This window comes from Sceloporus occidentalis, unplaced genomic scaffold, assembly GCF_023333645.1.
Source record: "Sceloporus occidentalis isolate IW3139 unplaced genomic scaffold, rSceOcc1.0.p SCAF_14, whole genome shotgun sequence".
NCBI lineage: Eukaryota > Metazoa > Chordata > Lepidosauria > Squamata > Phrynosomatidae > Sceloporus > Sceloporus occidentalis.
In genome coordinates this window covers 12,377,114-12,399,555 of record NW_028316994.1, presented here as the reverse complement: position 1 = coordinate 12,399,555, position 22,442 = coordinate 12,377,114, and the positions used below count along the sequence as shown (strand labels likewise).

Genomic DNA, 22,442 nt, shown 5'->3' with positions numbered 1-22,442 from the left:
GGATGCATGTACACTGTGGAAATAATGTAGTTTGACACCATGGCTCCATCCTACAGCATCCTGGGATTGGTAGTTTTGTGAACCACCAGTACTCTTTGGCAAAGACGTCTAAAGCCTTTGTGAAACTACAAATCACAGGATTCCATAGTATGCAGGTACAGCATCCATGTGGTATCAAACTGCATTATTTCTACTGTTTTGATGCACGCTCTGCCAGATGCGCTCAGGGTATAAGTATGCAAAGCAATCTTGCAGTATCACTGAAAGCACCAACTGAAAGAAGTTAGTAGCATGAGTTAAAACTTTAATCTCTCTCTCTCTCTCTCTCTTTGCTGGATTGACAAGCTGTAGGCAATTTTGGTTGATACTTAATACAAAATGCTTAATTACATCACTGGGGCCATTCCTTAATTCTCAGGGTTTGGCACGGAAACCAAGGTCTAGGAGTATCTTCAAATGGCAATCCTATTTTAAACTCCAAATCTCTGCTCCTGGACACCTCCAGGAATGGAAAAACACAATTTCTACTAGAATATTTTCAACACAGAAGGGCATGGGGTGGGCTGCAAAAGAAGCCTTGAGTAGCTTTATGCAAATTATAGGCCACAACTTGCACAAATCTTTCCTTTATAAACTTCTTGTGGGATTCTTGGAGTTTTCTTTTAAAGCAGACGTTCCAGCCATAGATAATTTATACTTGGGGGGGGGGGGGAACAGTAATCCACCAACTAACCCAGAAACTAAGGTAATCCTTGCTTACTTTAGTGGCTGTTTCACTACAGGAGTCATTAGTTCTTATCTACTATTACAGCAATGACTCATTTAGGAATCCGCCTTACTTCAGATATCTGCTGCTTCATCAGACTTGTGCTGCCAAAAATGGTACCTTTGAAACTCTGTGCGTTTGTGTCCCCCCCCCCCCCCCTTCTAGGCTTACAAATAATCCTTGAATTCTTTTAAAACCTTTACAAAAGCCTTTCCTATGTGCTCATACTGTTACAAATTTCCCAAAGCTTTATGCCAGTGCAGAACATGGATCTGTTTGCTCTCCATTTTTCCAGCTGTACAGTCTTAAGCTTTCCAAACTGCACATTGTGACTGCCACCATATTAGTGGCACTTGCAGATGTCAATTTAACTTTATGCATGTGTATATCTTTTTTGATTATTGTGGATATTGGTATTCCTTTCATTCCTTCATAACAATCAAAGCCCTCCTAGACTAACTGTAAAGCTTCTGCAGTCCTCTCCCCATAGTCATTCCATGCCTACTGGAGAGCAAGGAGGAATCAGAGAAGTGTCTTGCTATGTCCCTTTAGCCAGATGCAGAAATGGTGGACCTCAGTAGATGATGTAATAATTTCACAACTAACTATGGAGACTTAGCCAAAAACGTCTCTGAAAGGCCCCATTCTCCATCAGCCGTGGAATGGTGGGGGCGGATGAGTTGTAGTGCCTCTAAAGTAAATCCAGAGTGTGGCAAATGGCCAGGTGTGGTGTAGCACGATGTAGTAGTTTAAGCATTTGACTATGACTCTGGAGACCAGGGTTCAAATAGAAACTCACTGGGTGAACTTGGGCAAGCCACTGTCCCTCAGATCCAGAGGAAGACAAAGGCAAGCCCCCTTGAAAAAAACATTTTTGCCAAGAAACCCCTGTGATAGGGGTCACCATATGTCAGAAACTACTTGAAGGCACACAACAACATCTGCTTACTGTGCTACAATTCTGAGCCATAGTGGGTAATAATCTATGTGGCCAATGGCACATGAAAGTTCTCTCACACACCCTAATCCTAGAGGGAGAGTCTGAAAAAGTTACTCACAATATCACAAAAGTTACTCACAGTATCTGTGACCTTGCTAATTGGGTGATTCTAGGAGCTATCATCCTAAAAAGTAACTCTTCCAAGCTGTGCCAAGAGGGCTTAAGAAGCTGCCTTTCACTGAACTGAAATCAACTGTCTTCTGAAGTCAATGCTGTCCACTGAGCTTCTACTCTATCTTCTTTAAGATGTAGTCCTCTATTGGGGGAAGGGGGGGAGAGAGAAAGGAACAGGCAAGCAGGGCCCATACAGACAGGCCAAAATAAACCTGCTGCGGGTCACTTTGGAGGTATGCTATTTAAAATGCTGCATGCATCCTAAGAGGCTGGAAGCCATGCCAAAGCTATAATAATAATTAATTAATTTGTTTTATTTATATACCGCTATTCCAAAGATCATAGCGGTGAACAGCAAGTAAGCTAATTAGCAAGTAAGCTAATTTGCCCCCAACAGTCTGGGTACTCATTTTAGCGACCTCGGAAGGATGCAAGCCTGAGTCGAGCTTGGGCCCTTTTGCTGGTCTTGAACTCGCAACCTTGTGGTCTTTAGTGAATGGCTGCAGTACAGGCATTTAACCACTGCGCCACCAGGGCTCCTACGGGCCCATACAGACAGGCCAAAATAAAGCTACAGTGGTGCCTCGGGTTACGAAATTAATTCGTTCCGCTGTCAATTTCGTAACGCGAAAGGCTTTCGCAAGCCGAATCCCCATAGGCGCTAATGGGGAAAAGCCGCGATTCCGTGTGAAATCGCGCAGAAAAGCACCAAAAGTTTTTTCGTAACCCGAAAAAACTTTCTTAACCCGGAAAATTTTTTTTAAATTATTTTTTTTCGTATCCTGAAAATTTCGTAACCTGGGTATTTCGTATCCCGAGGTACCACTGTACTTGGTCCAGGCCTCAGAGGGAGAAAAGAATGCTGGACCTGATTCCCTCCCCCCTCACCATTCCCTTCTCCTTTTATGTCGTGTCTTTTAGATTGTAAGCCTGTGGGCAGGGAACTGTCTGTTATCCCCTCTATTGTAAACCGCTCGGATTCCCAGTGATTGGGCGGTATATAAATAAAACCTATTATTATTATTATTAGTAGTCACTTTGGAGGTATGCTGTTTAAATGAAGCATGCGTCCTAAGAAACCACACCAAAGCCACGCTCTGGTCCTTAGCTCCTATGCTCCAGCCCTAAGGACCAGAGCGTGGCTTTGGTGTGGTTTCTTAGGACGCATGCTTCATTTAAACAGCATACCTCCAAAGTGACTGAAAGTAGCTTTATTTTGGCCTGTCTGTATGGGCCCGTAGATACATTAGATGTGGCTTGTTTTCCAGACAGGATTTCTAGTCAGGGTGTGAATGTCTTTATGGACTAAGGCAATCCCCCCCCCCCGCCCACTTCCCATACCTGCTCCTTAACATTATAGCCGACTGGAAGGGCCTGGGCCCAAACTGCATTTTTCTGGGTTCCCAGCCAAGTCTCTGTGATACAAGCCTCAGAATCTTTGTACCCTGATTGCCAGCTGAACGAACATCCTTTGTCCAATTTGACTGCTGGTTGTTAAGGTAAATAGAAGATAATTTATGCAATTGTACCAAATATGGTACAGTTACAGATCCATAACTCTGGGCTATGAGTCTATGGACTTTGTTACACAAGGCTCATAAGGCATTATAAATGTGTTAATCTAGGAAATGAAAACATACTGGATTGGATTATCACACAGCTCTTCCAAATCACTTTGGTGCTGCTTCTCTCCCAGTTTCTGCCTTCATCATGACAGCTTCCACAGCCCCACCTCCTGGCAATAACCACTACCCACCAAGGCATTGACGGGTTTTGCCCATCAATGAGAAGAAGCGATCTAGGAACGAATAGTAATAGTAATAGTAATAAAATTTATTCGGTCTTTGACCAGTATAGAAACGGATAGACTACAGAGCAGCTACTGACCAGACACAGACACAGCATCAAATAATAAGTTACAGCCCCAGACACAATGTGTCCTCTCTGGGTGGTCCAATGGAGGGTACCTCTTAGATCCCTTGTGGGCCCATTGTGGCTGCCTCATCCCCAACAGCTGTCCAGCCCTGTCTTGGAGGTGTCTTCAGGCTGTTTCAAGTCTCCTCTCTGCAGCCCTACCCTCACCAAAACTGGAGTCCACTTCCCAGCCCCCTTCCTAAGTCTTTCCTATGGATTAATTTCATATATTTATTATCCTACCTTTCTCACCAAATGGCACTGAAAGTGCCTCTTTCCTGCACCATGCTCTGTGTGTGTGTGTCTGGCAGAGGCTGGATGGCCATCTGTCGGGGATGTTTTGATTTAGATTTCCTGCATGGCAGGGGGGTTGGACTTGATGGCCCTAGAAGTCTCTTCCAACTCTAGGATTCTATGATTCTATGACTACTATCCTGCTCTCATTCCACTTTGCAACACTTTTGTCATAAAGTCGTATAGCTGCAATACTAAAAGCCAACGGCAGTTTTGATCATTACTAACTACTTTTGCGTTGGCTCAGAATTATAGCTGAAACCAATTACTTTTTTAAAATACAGTGGGCCCTTGGTATCCACTGGGGTTTGGTTCCAGGACCCTCCGTGGATACCAAAATCCGTGGATGCCCAATTCCTATTACATACAATGGATAGTCAAATGATGTCCCTTATATAAAATAGCAAAATCAAGCTTTACTTTTTGGAATTTACATATTTTTAAAAAATATTCTCAAGCCATGGATCTTTGAATGCATGGATAAAGAATCCATGGATATGGAGGGCTGACTAAAAGTGATCCAGATTGTGAATTCTGCTATTTGAATACTGGAGAATTTCCTCTAGCATCAGACAAAATGTTTCTGCAACAATCATTTCCTTTGGTTTGTGGCCTGCTAAGGATTGCTATTGATGACTTGGGCTTTGTTCTGTGAAAGCTACAATAAATATAATTGACTCTAAGATGGCCCAAGGCTGTTTTGTTAATTGTTATTTTTCTGTATCCCAGACTGACTCAGCTGTCTCCCTTGAAATGGGAAATGAATCAGCCACGCCTTGACTGTTGCTCTGGTTGCAGGTCACAATGGGGGGCACTGTTTCACAACACAACAGTGATGAACCAAATCGGTATATGCACACAACAACACAACAGAGGGATTTCAAGGCTGGGTCATTCCAAGGACAACATTTCATCATTTTCATTGCCTCAGAACCTGTGTGATAAAAAGAGGAATTAAATTCACATGGTTGAACAACTTTGGTGGACTGAACAGACAAAAATCCTGCACAGCCTCAGGTAGCATAAATTAGAGAAGGGAAACAGTTCTTGGTCATCTTAACCCACGTCTTCCAACTGTCCTTATCTGATAGTCATAGTTCCAACGAATCCTGTCATCCCACTTTTTCAGCTGCTTTTAAAATATCCCACTTCCTCTTTCCTCCTTCCACTTTCCCCATTCATCCTGAGTTTACTCCACTTGCAGCAAATTAAGTTCAAAGAACCAAAAGTAGTTTGCACACATTTCCCTTCAGAAGGAGAGGAGAGGGCAGAATCTTGCCCTTCCCAGCAGACTTAGGCAAAAACAAAGTGCTGCAGCCTCTCATAATGTATGTGTTCTTTTCCATTAATAACTTTTGTCGTTTTGGCCACATTCTGATCTTGCTTGGCCACATGTGTGCTGTTTTTGATCTGTGAGATGTTGGAGGATATGCTTCATTTCAACTTCCACTATCTGGCTGCCTCTGTTTCACTTCTCCATCTGAAAAATTTTACAAAAAAGGATCATGAATCAGCCTATGGACTGCATGCATGATCACAAAAGCAGCCCGAAACATCTTACCTGAAGACTACCCAATTTATTATAGTATGGGATTTTCTGGACTATAGCTCATTAGAGTCCATAGATGCCCTCAATTAAATACTCAGAGGCTGTACACAATGATAATGCAATACCAAAAATATTTCCATTATTCTCATGGACTGCTCATCAAACTGTTAGTAATAGCACAGATCCAGAGATATTAAAGTAGCCAATTAACACATTATGCTATGGTAAAAAATCCAGTTACAAATAGGTAACCTATAGTTATGCATTTGTAGCTGATATACATTTACAGTTTCTATACAGTCCATATTTTAGGGGCTACATGTGGATCATGAAAGTCCCCAAAATACTACTTACTGGTAAGAAGCCACTGGGATCAGTCGGAATCCATTACCCTGTTGATCAAGAAGTGACTGCCTGATATTCTCAACCACCCTAGTGACATCCCTGCTGGGCAGCAGCTTTTGCGAGTGATGGGGGTCTGTTTTCCTGTCAATTGGGGCACAGTAAACTGAAATTTCCACTCCCTCCTGCTATCTATCTTGGGAGAGACCATCAGAAGCAGGATCCCTGTCACAAATTCTCCTCCCACTGGAGACCACTGGTGGGCATGGGATAGAAAATTTAGCCTGCTGCACCGCACCCTGATCAACAGAACCAATCTTCATCTGTCACAGTGGCCGATGGGCATTAAGGAAGGATTGGAAATATGATTGTAAATGCATAGTCTTCTTGAATATGAATCAGTTATGGATCCATAACTCTTGGCTGTAAATCTGTAACTGCAATAGAGTTCTATCTGACAAGCTGCAATGATTCCCAATTCTGATTTAAGAGTTTCACCAGATTTGTGATGGACAGGACTTCAAATTGAGGATTGTTCATTGTATAACAAAACACATTCTTATCTACTGCTGTTGTGGTGTGGATCTATGATGATGATGATGATGATGATGCTCTTGTTTGGTGAGTCACCTTGGGCAGATATGGAAAAATGAGATATGGACTAAATTAATAAAACAAATGTAGCACATAGGTAATATAAAAAGCTGCCCCTTGGGAACATACATCATTCACTGAAGCTGATAAAGACATCAGGCAGACCCAGCAACATCAAGGACTGCCTGAAGGAAGAGGCCCCTCCCTCCTCAACTGTCATCTCGGCCTCAGAGGGAGCGATCAGGCAGACCCAGCAACATCAAGGACTGCCTGAAGGAAGAGGCCCCTCCCTCCTCAACTGTCATCTCGGCCTCAGAGGGAGCGATCAGGCGGACCCAGCAACATCAAGGACTGCCTGAAGGAAGAGGCCCCTCCCTCCTCAACTGTCATCTCGGCCTCAGAGGGAGCGATCAGGCGGACCCAGCAACATCACGGACTGCCTGAAGGAAGAGGCCCCTCCCTCCTCAACTGTCATCTCGGCCTCAGAGGGAGCGATCAGGCGGACCCAGCAACATCAAGGACTGCCTGAAGGAAGAGGCCCCTCCCTCCTCAACTGTCATCTCGGCCTCAGAGGGAGCGATCAGGCGGACCCAGCAACATCAAGGACTGCCTGAAGGAAGAGGCCCCTCCCTCCTCAACTGTCATCTCGGCCTCAGAGGGAGCGATCAGGTGGACCCAGCAACATCACAGACTGCCTGAAGGAAGAGGCCCCTCCCTCCTCAACTGTCATCTCGGCCTCAGAGGGAGCGATCAGGCGGACCCAGCAACATCAGGGACTGCCTGAAGGACGAGACTTCTCCCTCCTTTGTCACCTTGTATTTTGTACTGCATTACGATTTTTACTGTACACCGCTATGATCATTGCGGAATAGCGGTCTATAAATAAAACATATTATTATTATTATTATTATTATTATTATTATTATTATTATTATTATTGGGTCCCTGCCAGATTAAAAAAAAAGGTGGAAACCCTCTAATACATTGAAATAAAACATCACACTATATTATTGTATTCTACATTAATATGCAGATCCAGTGTGGTGCAGTATTTTGAGTTTTGTATTAGAAGGTAAAGGGTAAAGATTTTCCTTTGGCATGAATGTCTGGTCGTAAAGGGACTGTAGGGGACAGTGCTTATCTCTGTTACTAAGCCGAAGAGCCAGCGTTGTCCGAAGATGACTCTGGTAGTCATGTGGCCAGCATGACTGCACCAAATGCTATTACCTTCCCAGCAAAGTGGTGCCTATTTATCTATTTGCATGCTTTCAAACTGCTAGGTTGACAGAAGCTGGGACTAGTGACAGGAGCCCCTCATGCGGCACTTGGACCTCGAACTGCCAATCTTCCAACCTTATGATAATCAGAACTGGTATCTTAATCAGTAAGCCACCACATCCCCTGTACTTAGAAGAGCAGAATTCAAATCCTTGATCAGTCATGGAAAGCCACTAGATGGCTTTGGGAACTCACACTCTCTCAGCCTCAGAGGCACTAAATGGTAAGTCCCTTCTGAACAAGTCTTGACAAGAAAACCCACAATGGTCACCAAAATGAAGTCTGAGGCCCTATCGAAAGGTGTGAAAGCAATTTGAGAGGGTTGAATTTCTTTTGTTTTACAGCAAATAGAAAACTGGTAGCTAGATGAACAAACAAAAACCCTACATTCATTTATGGCTGGCACCCTGCTAGTAAGCCATAATGCTCTAAGTCTGCCTTACAACATTGTAATTCAGGTTTTTAGTCCTTGGGTAGGTCAGAATTGTCTTCTGACCATGCAGTGACCAAAATCTCCTCCCAGAACCCACCTTGAGAGCCACACAGCTCCATCAGCATGGTCATTCTGAGTAGCTGGAGAGTGAAGGGATATACAGTATATCTCACTGTTTCCTTTTAGCTGAACATGCGGCAAGGACATCACCTCCAGGGACATATCGATTAGGTTCCTGCTGTCATAGTGCATTCAGCTACAGGAAAAGAGCTGGATGTGTCACTACATGGCTTGCAAGGTGGGATGGAGTGGACAAAATTGAAAGGCTTCACTACAGAGATTTAGCAATGTGAGATACATACATCTCCAGATGCAGGATTCTGCCACTTGTTTCCAAGAAAATACATACCCAACCTAATTGCTAACCACATTACCCCTAGAGCGTTAGTAGTCGCCTACCACTGCTTACTCAATTTTTTTCAAAGTTACAGTCACTTCCTCTTAGAACTCAATAGAATATAGCAAGGGGGGGGGCATTTCTTAGCACTGCTGGGAGAGAGTTCACAAAGTATCAGCACAAAACCCAAACCATTTCCACTCAACCACCTCCTCAAGCATTGCTGCAAATCTAGGAATGAGATAAGTCTCATGGTACAAAGGGCTTGAGCACCAGACAGAGAGACTTGGAAGCCAAGAAAGGTAAGTGAATGAGTGGACATCTCCAGAGACCTAAAATAATTGGGGTGGTAGATCTGAGGTTGCAGGGTGGATCTCTAGCAGATGGGAGAGCAAGGAAGATGAAAAGGCTTTTTTATTTAAGCCAGGCAGAACTACGAGAACTCAGCAAGGATTTTCAGTGCCAGAACTCAGTCCTTGAAAATGTGAAGTGGTGACATGGAAGGGAGTTCCTCTGGGCATATATGATTAATTGCACAACTGGATCATTTGGAGAATGAGCATCACTCCTTGTTTCAGTTTGTCCATGCCTTACAATCATCGGAGGAATCTTTTTCTCCAGTTACTCAAGTTGTGTGAGAACCACCTGTGCTATGGTGTCATAGAAGCGTGACCAAGGCAAACCTTATATTCTTTTTAGACTTCATCTCCTGGATCTGTTCTGATCTGTATGCATCCCTAGACATACGATCTAGAACTCAAAGCAGTTCTGTAGTTGCAGAAGAGGATAATTCATCCCATAGTACTTCCAAGTTCTCTGCTTTTTGTTAAACATTCACGCACTGCTGTTAATATTCAAAAAGTTACAAAGAACTGGAAATCTGGTTTATTTTGGCTCTCAGTAAGTGTATCTCTCTGTTCAACAATTTCATACATGTGCAAATGTCATGACTCTCTTATACAGAATCCTAGGATCTGCAATTTGATGAGGCACTTAGAATTCTTTGTTAGAGAGCTCTAAAGAAGTCTGAGTACCTTACCAAATTACAAATCCCAGGATCAGGTACAAAGGAGCCATGGCAGTTAAAACAGTGTCAAAAGTGTAATAACTGAATGGGGTAGATGCATTCAATAAAATCAGTATTTATGTGGCTGCATACTCATGGCTCAATGTTATGGAATTCTGGGTTTTATAATTTTGTGAGCTATTTAGCCTTCTCTTTCAGAGAGCTCTGTTTCCACCATGAAATACAAATCCCAGGATTCCTTAGGATGGAGCCATGACAGTTAAAGCAGTATCAAACTGCATTTATTCTGCAGTGTGGCAGCAGCTTTGTTCACAAAGCAGACTGTTCACACAGATATAGTAGTTTTTTATTCTGCAGTAGCGAAGACACTCTACATTTGCTTCAGGGAACTCTTTTTACAAATACCTTATTAGTTGATACTGGAACACTGAAGCCATAACAAATAAACAGTATATAGCAAAAACTGCAATTGAGCAGCTGGTCTGATAATAACCTTTGTTGTTGTTCTCACTCACTCACTCACTTATGGCAAAACTATTATGGGGATTTCTTGGCAGGATTTATTCAGAGGAGGTTTGCCATTGCCTTCCCCTGAGGCTGAGAGCATGTGACTTGCCCAAGGTCACCCAGTGGATTTCATGGCCAAGCAGGGAATCAAACCCTGGTCTCCAGAGTTGTAGTCCAACACTCAAACCGCTACAGCATGCTGACTCTCATTTACTTACCAATGTCTTAATTAAAGATATCTTTCCAAAATTTAATGGAAAGATTTTTGGAAAGTAGGTCCAAGGCCACACAGCCTGCTTTAATTTAAGTTTTAACGGCTGAGCTTTGGGGTTAACATGGGTGCATGGGTGGCACTTTGGAGTTCTGGTTACATAGAAAAGCATGGAGAATGTATCATCTGAGCTCAGCCTATGCTTTTTAAAGAGGGCCATGGTAGTGCTAAGAACCACAGAACATGATGTATCCTTGACACCAGAGAATCTAGGTGACCCAAATAATGTTCCCTTTCTGCCAGTATTGCAAGCAGCTAAAGCACTGGCTCATGAAGCTGAGCAGATACAATCTAGAAACTGTGGAAAGGGCTGAGCACAACACACACATTGACCCTGGCTTCAAATCCTGGCACAGGTACATGACAGTCATTGCCAATCTTCCTGCTTCACTTGATGCCCTCCAAAGATGGACAGTGAATTCCACCACCCCCAAGGCCACCTTCACTTTTACCTGCTGAACTTTATGAGTGTGGTAGAATAGTTGAGCTGCAGGCACCACCACCAAGGTCCAAACTAGATTTAGTACAATTATGCCTATATCTATGATGCACCTCTGAACATTTGTGTAAAGGAAAAGAGGTACTTAAAAACTCTCCCTCTTGGCTGTCTAAACAGTAACTGTGCTTCCTCAGCTGCTTTTGCCCCTCCAGGAAACAAGGTACACCCTTGTTGTGGACCTTCAAGTCACTTCCAACTTATGGTGACCCTACAACAGATCTATTACATGATTATTATTATTATTTTGCAAGATCTCTTCATAGCGGTTGCCTATGCCCTTCTCTGAGGCCGAGAGTGTGTGACTTTGTGGCTCAGCAGGAATTTGAACCTTGGTCTCTGAGCCTCCTAGGTCTTATCTGCCCAGCAGAAACAATGCAGTTTGACACTGCTTTAAATGCCATGGCTCAGTGCTATGGAATTCTAGAATTTGTAGTTTTGTGAGACATTTAGCCTCCCCTGACCTAGAACTCTGGTGCCACAACAAACTACAAATCCCAGGACTCCACAGGAAGGAGCCATGGCTGTTAAAATGGTGTCAAGATACATTATTTCTATAGTGCAGATTAGATCTTAGTCTAATCTTCAAACAACTACACCATGCTAGCTCTATTGGCAGGTTCACCCTACTAATACATTTAGGTTTGGGTTGTTTTTTTTTTTTTTTTTAACTGTATTGTGTAGTGGGAAAAAATAAATAACGAAAAGCCCTTGATCTCATCTCTGAATAGACACAGTTTATCTCATGGCAGGCACAATGCATCTTTATGCAGAACTCACATCTGTGGGCACTTTCCTTGTTTCCCCATCACTAAATAGTTGCCCCACCATTTTTGTAAGAACAGCAAGGAAGTTGCTCCATGGGCTTGAAAGAACTGGAAGTCTTTGTGCCTTTAGACCAAGGCTGTATCAACCGTCACTTCTGATTCAAGGGGACAATCTCTGTCATGGGGGTGGGAGGGATTGGGATTGAACATTCTGCTTTGGACTACAACTCCCATCAGCCCAACAAGCACGGTCAAGAGCAATGGGAGTTGTAGTACAATACATCTGAATATATATACAGGTTGAATCTCCCTTACCTGATATGCTTGGAACCAAAGTGTTCTAGATTTTGGATTTGTTGGAATTTTGAAACACCTGTATTTGCATATATACTATATGCAATGAGACATCTTGAAGCTGGGTCCAAAGTCTAAACACAAAATTCATTTATGCTTCATATACACTGCATACACATGGCCTGAAGGTAATTTTAAACAATATTTTAAAAATAACTTTGTGTGTGAAGCAAAGTTTGTGTACTTTGAACCATCAGAAAGCAAAAGTACCACTGTCTCGGCCACCCATGAAAAAAAGTTTTCATTTTTGGAGTATTTTGGACTTCAGAATTCTGGATAAGGAAGACTCAGATGAATGAGTGATGCTGGTTCAGGGTAGGAATCAATTATATGTAGAATAAAATGTTATTCTACAGGATATACATAACAACAACAACAACAACAACAACATCTATTCATCTAGAATTAGTTTGAAAGTTTTATCACTACTTACTTTGTATTGCATTCAGGTTATCTTTGTAGGGGAAAGACATTCATCAATCTGTTGCCACATGGCAATCTTAGAAATACCAAGGGAAAGGGGAAAGGGTAGACTACATGTGTCAGAATCCTATGGTGTCTTATACAAGTTCCCCTATAGAAATGGCTGGACATTTTTGTCCCATAGCAGTGGTCTGCCTTTAGTTCAAAATCATAGAAGCAGATCTCTATACTGAACAGTGTTGTGGATGTGGAAGCACATTCAGAGTTCATTCAGCCATACAGCTGGATGTGTGTTCAGTTGCACATTTGCCAACACCATGCTGCCTTCAACACAAAGATCTCAGATGCCTAAATCTGGAGACTGAGATCAACTCAATGCAACTGCAAAGCAGGATCTCAGCCATGAAGTTCTATTGACATTTCTTTCACTTCTTTCTTCCCCACAGAATTCTTCTCCACCTCACAACATTCTGCTGGATCATGAATAGCTCAAATATGTCACCCCAGAATGAAACTAGGGCAATGGGACCTCTACCAGGAGCAACCTTAGGCCAGGTTGTCCTCTCACTCGCCTTCATTCTGGGTGTCCCTGGCAATGCCTTTGTCGTCTGGAGTGCGGGCTGCCTTGTCCGCAAGCGCACAGTCACTTGCCTCCTCATCCTCCACTTGGCCATAGCTGACTTGGTGGTGTTGCTCCTGGCACCCATCTTCCTCCGGTTTCTAAGTGCTGGGAAATGGGAACTGGGTGATGGTATTTGCAAGGCTTGCTATTACATCTGCGGGGTCTGCATGTATGCCAGCGTTTACCTCATCGCTCTCATGAGCCTTGACCGCTGCTTGGCTGTCTCCTGGCCCTTCGTCTCCCAGAAGATCCGCACGAGAAGTACCATACGTCTTTTGGTTTCCATCATCTGGGTGATTGGTGCTCTCTTAGCCATTCCTGTACTTGTCTACCGGATGGAGATCAGTAAATACAGACGGAGCTTTTGTGTACTCAATCACCCTCCACCCAGATCCAAGCATTTGGTTTTCCACAACCTCTTTGAAACCATCACTGGGTTTGTTTTGCCTTTTATTGCCATACTTTACAGCTATGGGACCATAAGCCGAAAGCTGAAGGAGACACGTTTCCGCCAAAAGCGCCGGACAAGCCGCCTCATCAGCCTCATTGTGGTAGCTTTTGCTCTGTTTTGGTTCCCTTACCATGTGGTCAACCTGTTGGATGTGGCAGCTGTGTGGAGTGGTTCTGAAAAGGTGAAAAATGCAGGGATGATGGCTAGACCTACTTTGATTGCCTTTGCCTTCTTCAGCAGTAGCGTCAACCCCATCCTTTATGCTTTCAGCGGTGGCTCCTTTATCCGGTCAGCTGGCTTGGGTTTCATGGCCAAACTCTTTGAAGGGACAGCTTCAGAAATGTCCAGCATCAAACATGGCACTATACATGACAGTCAACATCATGAAAGTTCCAAGACCAAACCTTTGAAACAGAAGAGTCATGAGTCTCTGACTATGTCTACTAACCCAACAAGTGGTGGATTATCTCAAGAAGGTGAAGATACCTCTAAGCCTCTCAAGTCACCTTGAAAGCCTATTGAAGAACAATGTGATTTGTGTGTGTGTGTGTGTACTCACAGTTTCATTGTCAGAACTCAGGTGATTTCTGCGAGGTTGAAATTGCTCTCTCTATACCTCCTCTTCATTTATACATTACCCTAGACAGGCCAGTTCCATTTTTCCAGCCAGCCATGAAGTGCCATTTCATTTTTTTAAAAAACTGAGTTATGTCTAATAGAAAATAGGTCACTAAGCAGAGTCTCATTGGTTCACCACCCTTGCCAACACATCTAAGGTTAGAATTGGACTTACAAGTCATATTTTGTAAACCAAAGCTTGCAAACATTGGTTTTTTTTTTTTGGGGGGGGGGGGGCTGCACTGCAACTTGCCAGAATCAGGTACCCATGCTATTTGGGAATTTTGGAGTCGGCAATAATCTTTTCATGTTCTGGTTTAGGACTTCCCCCTCCCCTCCCCTCTCCTCTCCTCCCCCTTCCCTTTCCTCTCCCTCCCTCTCTTCCTGAAATTCACCCAAAATCTCTGACTTGATGGGAGTGTTGTGTCCTTTTTTTTGGTTTTGTTTTAATTTGTAAAAGCAAATTTCTTTTCCTGAGGAACCCAAATTACACTTTTGGATGAGACAAAATGCACCAGAGAAGGTAGCAGCAGGGAGAAGAAAGTATTTAATATTTCATGTACCATTGATGTCCCATCCACCCTCTTAAATTTCCCTTTTGGCTTTCTTTTATTTTCATTAATTTCCTGGCTCTTTTATTTACCAGAGACTTCTAATAGTTATTGCTGCTGATCTCATACACAGTTATAAAAGGACGTCTGGAAGAGTGTGTGGAGAGGAGGAGCAGATAGATGTTTAAGGGAGGTAGTAAAGACTGACATAGAAAATGTACAATCTCCACTCTCTTCTATCCCTTCCAATGCAAGTTGGATGCAGGTATTTGAAGGTGACACCAAGGTATTAGAGAAGAAAGCTGTGTGATATGTGGCCTGCCCAATGTAACGCATCACCTCATTGCTAATACTGAAGAAAGATACACCTGCCACTCCAGTTAGTTGAAAAGAGATGGAATGCCATCTTGTTCCTTGTCTCAGTCAGTGAAGTGTTTGGCAAGGGGGGAAATGAGGCCTCAATCCACATATCTAGAGTGTTAAGCTTAGATTCTTGGGGTGGATGGTAGAAATTATCTAGGGACACCCCCCACCCCCAGCAATATGACTTCTTTCTGGTGCACTTTGTATTTCAATAGAAAAGCAAAAACATTCTTTACATGTCACAAATAATAAACAAGTATATATAACAAAAGACACTTGTATACTGACAGTGGTGTGACGTCCACAGGAGATTTGGGGTACATTTTGACTACTGGAGGCTGGTGACTCCCAAGATAGTGGAATGGTGAATCTGCTCTTAGTTTTAGTCTAAACTATAAAAGAGGTTTCCAAGGTACTGGGACCATTTGCTCACTGAAAGCAACCGTTGACAGTCGCCCAAGTGTCAATGAAGTTTGAGCAAAGTCAGAATAAAACTATCAGAACAATCACTTGAGACACACTATTATCAACAAATAAAATAGGTAAAACTGTTTATTTCTCCAAGAATTTATATACACCAGTTTTAGTTTCTTGGGATCCAACTTAGTTCCTTTTCTTTCCCTTTCAAGCAGGAAACAAAGTATCAAGAGACACTTTAGATGATGGATTTTAGAATGACATCCCACAGTCCCTTCATCCTCACAAAGGAGTGTTTGGCCTCTGGATATGTATGTTGTATTATAATTAGTTAAAGATATTCTGTCAGGGAGGTTATTCTGGCAAAAATCTGAGCATTAACACAGATTTCAGTGCAATACCAAAACAATGTGTAAACTCAAAAATGTGTCCCATCTGAAGAAGACTTTGCAAGAGGCCCATAACAGGACTGAAACAGTGACATAGCTAATCCAGAGGACTACAATGAGAACCAACAAATTCACAAGAAAAGAGATTCCACGTAAACATTAAGATCTTCTGCACATCAAAAGAAACAAGAGACCTTGTCAGGATGGGGCAACAAAGACACCTCTCCTCTACTACAACTCAGTAACGGCAACACAAGCCAACCCAACTCAGCCCCTCTCACTGTCCAGCATTTCCCAGATAACTCCTTTCTCAATTTTATATGGGTATTATCTATCAGACTATGACTCTGGAGACCAGGGTTTCATTCTCCACTCAGCCATGGAAACCTACTGGGTGACTTTGGACTTTGGGTGAGTCACACACTCTCAGTCCAAGAAAACCCCACAATAGGTACACCTTAGAGTTGCCATAAGTCAGAAATGATGTGAATGTACACAACAACAATCCCCTCTCAGAGATGAGTCAGCATGATGTAGTAGTTTGAGTGTCGGGAAACCAGGCTTTGAATCTCCACTTGACCTTGGAAACCCACTGGATGACCTTGGACAAATCACACACTCTCAGCCTCAAAAGAAGGGAAAGCCAAATCACCTCTGGACAAATCTTTTTCAGAAAACCCCACAACAGACTTTTCTCGGTGTCACTGTAACTCAGAAACAACTTGAAGGCACACAACAATAACCATGCCCTATCAGGCTTTTTGCTACAAGGGCCCAGTCCTGCCCAGTTTCTGTTGAAGTGGAGGAGTCTTTGAAGGCTCCTGGAAATTTAAGCCTCCAAGGTCACTGCTTGAGAGAGATGGGCTCAAACATTCATAAACTGTCTGGATTCAATGCTTGTGGTCTTGAAGAAAGAATTTCCTAAAATGAGTCTCCATAGAACATAGTTGCTGATCGTATGGACAGATCTGGAATAATGAAATGAGGATCTGTGAGACCATGGACTGACCAGGAAGTTTCTTTCTTCCCTCTTGAAACCAGAATGAAGCTCTGCTTAGTCCTTCAAGGGATCCATTATGTGTTTTTGGTGGAAGGATTCATTCTTCTATAGGTATACAATTTTTCAATAAGTTTCTTCTTAAAGGTTGCAATGAACAACTTCCGCAGTTTTGTTCCCACTGCAAGAAAGACTTTGGATACCACACAGTTTTCAAGGGTTATTTGAAATTCAGGACTGATTATATTGAAATATCCCACATGGCTCTTTTGCACAGAAATCAGCATTCTCCATTCAAGAAGCAGGCTTCTCTGCATGAAAAATAATGTTTCAATGCAGAAATATAACTTTTTTTGCCAAAAATACTGTCTTCTGCAAAGAGATGCCATAAATTAAGATTTATTCTGTGTAAAATTGACACATAGATGATTTGCATAAAAAACAGTATTTTCTGCACAGGATGCAGTGTTTTCTGGACATGAATTAATATTTCTCTGTTGCTTCCTTTACAGAAAATGCTGATTTCTGTTTAAAACAATCATATGCAAATTTTGCACAGAATAAGTCCCAAACTGTGAAGATTCTTGTCAGTCAAGGATTCCTCTTGTCATTGCTTCTCAACACTCAAAAAACATGTTTGTGACCATTTCAAATATTATTTCCTCTTCTTGTAACAACAGAAAAAAAAATGGAAGCACATTGCCCATGGCTTACTCTGGTGGCCAGGTCTTTCTCAAAAGAGGCAATTTATTCTTTAGTTCCTCTATCTGTCACTAATGTTATCTGTGAGATGTTTCCGGGGATGTCTTCATCATCACCTGCATTTTATTATGATACAGACCACAAATCAAGCATGGAGTACAAAGACTTTCATGAAATCACAGGCTACAGAAGTCATTCAAGTCCACTGTGGCTCCCAAAAGTCACAAGAAAGAGTTTGCAGTTATTTACAAGAACTTCTAGCCATCAAGGGTTTTGTGCATGTCACTGTTTCATTTGATGAGAGTCAGCTCAGCATTGGCCCTTGGGGACCAGGCCGAGCCATGTCTGTACAGACAAAGTACGTTCGTAGTTGACCTTTGCCCTTCACCTTGATAACTCCACGCAAAGAGCAAGTATAAGCGAGAGTCTCCAAGGCCTTGGCTGTTTCTTCAGTGACCTATGAGAAGAGAAAGGAAGATCGTAGAAAAGAATAGTATGGGAGAGAAAGAATAGCCCAGCCAAATCTTGGTCTCTCTTGGAAAGGTATGTTCACCCAAATCAAACCGAACATAGGAAGAGCCCTGTGGGATCAGGCTAAAGACCATCTAGTAGCCCATTGTATCAGACTATAGTCAGCCACATTACTTTGGGAAGTTTGTATACAAGCCAATCTATGGTAGTTTACAATGGTATTTTGCATAATTTGTTGAGAAATACACTGCCTTTTGCTATCACTACTAAGAGCCTCTGAACAAATCTTGCTAACAAAACCCCATGATACGTATGCCTTAGGGTCACCATAATTTGGAAATGATTTGAAGGCACAGAACAAACTAAGAGCCATTAGCAGGCTTTCCCTCCTTTCAGCTACATCCAACATTCTTTGAAAGGCTGCACTTAGGTTATTTGGGAGATTTAGTCCTCCTGAATCTGCTAGATGCATTCAGAAACAGAATAACAAATGTTAACAAAATGAAGAACAGCAATTGGCCCATTCATCCCCCAAATGCTGATTTTAAAAGCCCTACCTGTATCTTCCCCAGCACACCTGTACTCTCCATCCGGCTGGCCACATTCACAGTATTTCCCCAAATATCATATTGGGGTTTCTGAGCTCCAATCACTCCAGCTACCACTGGTCCATGATTTATGCCTAGGAGGGAAATACCAGAGGGATGGGGTACAGATATACAGGTTATATAACTATGTGGTCAGAAAGAACTTTAAAAAAATGGGCCACTGTTCAAACCAAATAAGCACTGAGTTGAAACTCTACTTCTAAAATAGCCCTCTATGTCAACGTCCACCTTGTCTTCCACTGGCAAGTTCACAAGTGAACTAGTAGACCAGTGAATCGTACACTGGCCAAGCCATCAGCCTGACAACTAACCCCATGCTTCAGGAGGTCTACCCACTCACATATCATTAGACCTCAAGGTCACTGGGTAAGTTGTACATGTCATGGACAACTCTGAAGAGTTCAAACAGAACAATTTTTTAGCTTCTGTCTTTATCATAGACTGCACTTATGGTTGCCAGGTTGAATGCAGGACGGTTTTAATCATGAGCAGAAGCTAGATCAGGAAGAGGTATCACAAAGCTTCATCAGGTGGAACTAGGGAATGTCTCCTCCATCACCCACCTAAATCCACCTTTCGACTGCAGCAGCCCTTCCCTCCAACCCCCAGCTATTTTCTGGCTTCTGGAGGGATGTGTAGAGAAGTGTCCAACTAGGCTGGATGGCTACCTGTCATGGGTGCTTTGATTGTGAGTTCCTGCACAGCAGGTGGTTGGAATGGATGGCTCTTGTGGTCTCTTCCAACTCTACGATTCTATGAGTAGCTGGATGCAGAGGAGGAGTCTTTGGAGGCCCCAAGAAGCTGGAATCTCCAAGATCATTGCTTGAGAGTGGTGAGACTTAAGAATATTCAACTTTCTGGGTTGAGCCTTCTCAGCTTATCTTGCAGCCTTGATAAAGAAATGCTCAGTGCTTTGTATTCAGTTACAAAAACAAATCTGGACATTTCTCTGCCACGCCTTTATTTATTCATTTATTTTGAGCATTTACCATCTTTCAGCCAAAATTACTCTCTGAGTGGCTTACAGATTTTAATTTGACAGTTTCCTGCCTCCAGGATTACCATGTGAAACAGACCCAAGTCACAAGGAAAAAGAAATGGCAGTAGGGGAGGGGTTTAAGTCTAGTAGATGCTAGCTGCTGTTTTCTCTCTCAGAAGCTACAGCAGTGATATTTAGGACAGAGGGAAGGCCTTTCATCTGCTTCTGGGACCAAGGCATGATGGCACTGTGCCTGCCTGTCTTCCTCTCCCTCTGAGGCCATGACAGTGGTAGTTGGCGGGGAGGGAAGGCTGCTTGCCAGCTGCTGGGGAAATGGTATGATGGAGATGTTCCTGGCTAGTGTTCTCTTCACTGCTTTCCAATGACTGGTAAATAGCCATGTTCTGTGTGTGGTGTTGGTGGTTAACTTCCGTTACAAACTTCAATGGCTAGCATTTTTTCAGAGCTAAGTCCCATCATAGAATACAAAGTACGACCTCAGTGAGGGCACCCTTCAAGTGCTCCATCCCCTTCTATCTCTAAAACAATAATAAAATCATATCTGTTTTTAAAATCACACTGTGATGCAAAATGCAAAGGTCCAAGATACAAGATTAGATTTGTGTCTTTTCTCGAGACACCCTTGGCTCACCCATACTTACCTACACGAAGCTTGAAACTGTTGAAAGAGTGTTTGTTGATAATGTCTAGCTTGGCCACCAGAGCCATGGCAAACTCCACCATTGTTCCCAGGTGGGTGTAACTCCGATCCACATCCTGCAAGGACCACCGACAAATACATACATCAGAATACACATCAACAATGGGAAAGGTAAGTTAAACAAAGATACCGAGACATGTCCATTGAAGCAAAGAGGAACAGAACCTGGCAAAAATAGTAACAATTAAAATGGTAAGAACGGTAGATTTCCATTCCACCTTGACAGCTTCAGAGGAAGAATGTGATAATGAGACCTTCTCCATCAACTACATGGGGAGCAAGTACCTTTCAATTCTTCCCTTCCTAAAGCTGTTTCCATCAGCAGCCATTCCACTTGGCTACCCTGGTAAGAAAAGTGAATCAGCAAGTTTCACTGCAACCAAAGTAAGTCAGTAAGAATCAGTCCATTGGTTTTGGCAACTCCCTTTCAGTTCCCTTGATTGCTTTGGTAATAATAAGTTCTAAAGGATTATAATATTTAGGTAACGTTCTGGATTGGGGCCAAAATACCCTAAAGGCACCAAGTATTTCAGAAGAAAGTTATGGCAAACCACCCCCATGTATTTCTTGCCTAAGAAAACCCTAAGAAGTTGCTTATCTGTAGCTTCTTACTGCCTGACTTTTGGCCTAATTCCATATTCTCATGCTCTGGACCCACTCTGCTGTCTGGGCTGGTTCCTGGACAGGAAGAAGAGGGTTTCCTGTTCCAGTTAAGCCTTGCTTGAGCAACAAAGACTTCTAGAACCCAGGGTTCTCTCCATGACCTTTAGCTGCCTTGCAGTCCTGCCTTCTCAATTGCTTCTACCTCTTAATTTGCCCTTTAGTCTTGATTTCATCATCAGCCTTGAATACAAGCTTATTCCTATGACTCCTAGATCTCTGCTCCCAGCTCATATCACCTCAGTGTTACAGAGGAGCCAGCATTCACAAGGTCAAAGCTCAGGCAGAGGAAACTTGTTCTTCCCAGTAGGCTCAGGCAAAAGCAAACTGCTGCAGCCTCTCCTTGCTTGTATGTCCTTCCACTTTTAAAACTTTTGCCACCTTGACCACACACTGATGCTGCTTGGCCACACATGCGCTAGTTTTCATCTCTGAAATGTTGGAGAATATGATAGAGAAGAGAACCAGCATAATGTAGTGGTTTGAGTAATGAACTATGATTCTGGTGATCAGATTTTGATTCTCTACTCAGCCAGCGGAACCCCACTGGGCGACCTTAGGTGTATACTCTCGGCCCCAGAAAGCCCCATAGATGGGGGTACTCTCATCATGAGCACATGCATGTCATGATGTTCAATTACAACACTGCTTCAACTGGATCATTAACCAAAGATTAGTTTTGAAAATGTCTTTCCAGAAGCTAAACATGATGCATTAAGGCAAGTTTTCTGCACCTGTGAATATGGTGAACCCACTGTATTGGTTGTTCAAACCCTTTTTCAGAACAATTGTAATAATAATATCCACTATCAGGTTCCTGCCTAATGGACTAAATCCATATTAAGTGACATGGAGCCATTGATATTCAACAGAACTTTAATTGGACAAAGTATGAGCATACCCCTTATGAAGCTGTGTGGAAGGAAATCCTTCTCTTTAAAAAGTACTGTACTCAGTTTCAAAAACATTATTATTTTCAAAGAGACACAGTTTCCGCAACCAAAGCAATAAATGAGAATTATCTTTCAAGGAAGCCAGTCAAGGGGAATTATCTTTCAAAGATGCCCATCCTGATGCTTACTTTGATTATATCTTCAGAAACTGTTACATATTCTTTCTGCTAGTGAAAAGTTGCAGTGTTTATAGTTTTGGTCTGAAGCTACATGTTTTTTACTAGACTGCAGAAACAAAAGTTCTTTGTTTCCAGGAAGAGTATGACATTGTGATAAACTCAAGTTTGCAAATGCAAAACATTAAAAACAGGCCTAGCTTCACACTCGGTCCTACCATTAGGCAGAGTGAGGCAACTGCCTTAGGTGGCAAATGCTGGACAGTATTTGCAGACTTTGAATCTTCTGCCCATTCCC

General features: G+C 42.7%; 2 protein-coding genes across 5 annotated transcripts in view; one reads left to right on the top strand and one right to left on the bottom strand.

Annotated features, from left to right (window-relative positions):
- The first annotated feature begins 8,915 nt into the window (after positions 1–8,915).
- On the top strand, positions 8,916–14,110 carry LOC149304004 (leukotriene B4 receptor 1-like). The gene is made up of 2 exons (XM_089480400.1): positions 8,916–8,983; positions 12,973–14,110. The coding sequence occupies exon 2, from the start codon at positions 13,007–13,009 to the stop codon at positions 14,108–14,110; it is 1,104 nt and encodes a 367-aa protein (XP_089336526.1). The 5' UTR covers positions 8,916–8,983; positions 12,973–13,006.
- A 1,492-nt stretch (positions 14,111–15,602) lies between these two features.
- ADCY4 (adenylate cyclase 4) overlaps positions 15,603–22,442 on the bottom strand; it is a 42,802-nt gene continuing 35,962 nt past the window's right edge. For all 4 annotated transcript variants that reach the window (XM_089481248.1, XM_089481249.1, XM_089481251.1 and 1 more), the window contains 3 exons: positions 20,357–20,471; positions 18,665–18,789; positions 15,603–18,093 (listed from right to left, as the gene is read on the bottom strand). In XM_089481248.1, coding sequence (XP_089337374.1) covers positions 17,941–18,093; positions 18,665–18,789; positions 20,357–20,471 — 393 coding nt within the window. In that variant the 3' untranslated portion in view covers positions 15,603–17,940. The remainder of the gene's footprint in view (positions 18,094–18,664; positions 18,790–20,356; positions 20,472–22,442) is intronic.

Excerpts from the sequence above, each read along its gene's own strand:
- LOC149304004 (XM_089480400.1), top strand. The coding sequence starts at position 13,007 with ATGAATAGCTCAAATATGTCACCCCAGAATGAAACTAGGGCAATGGGA.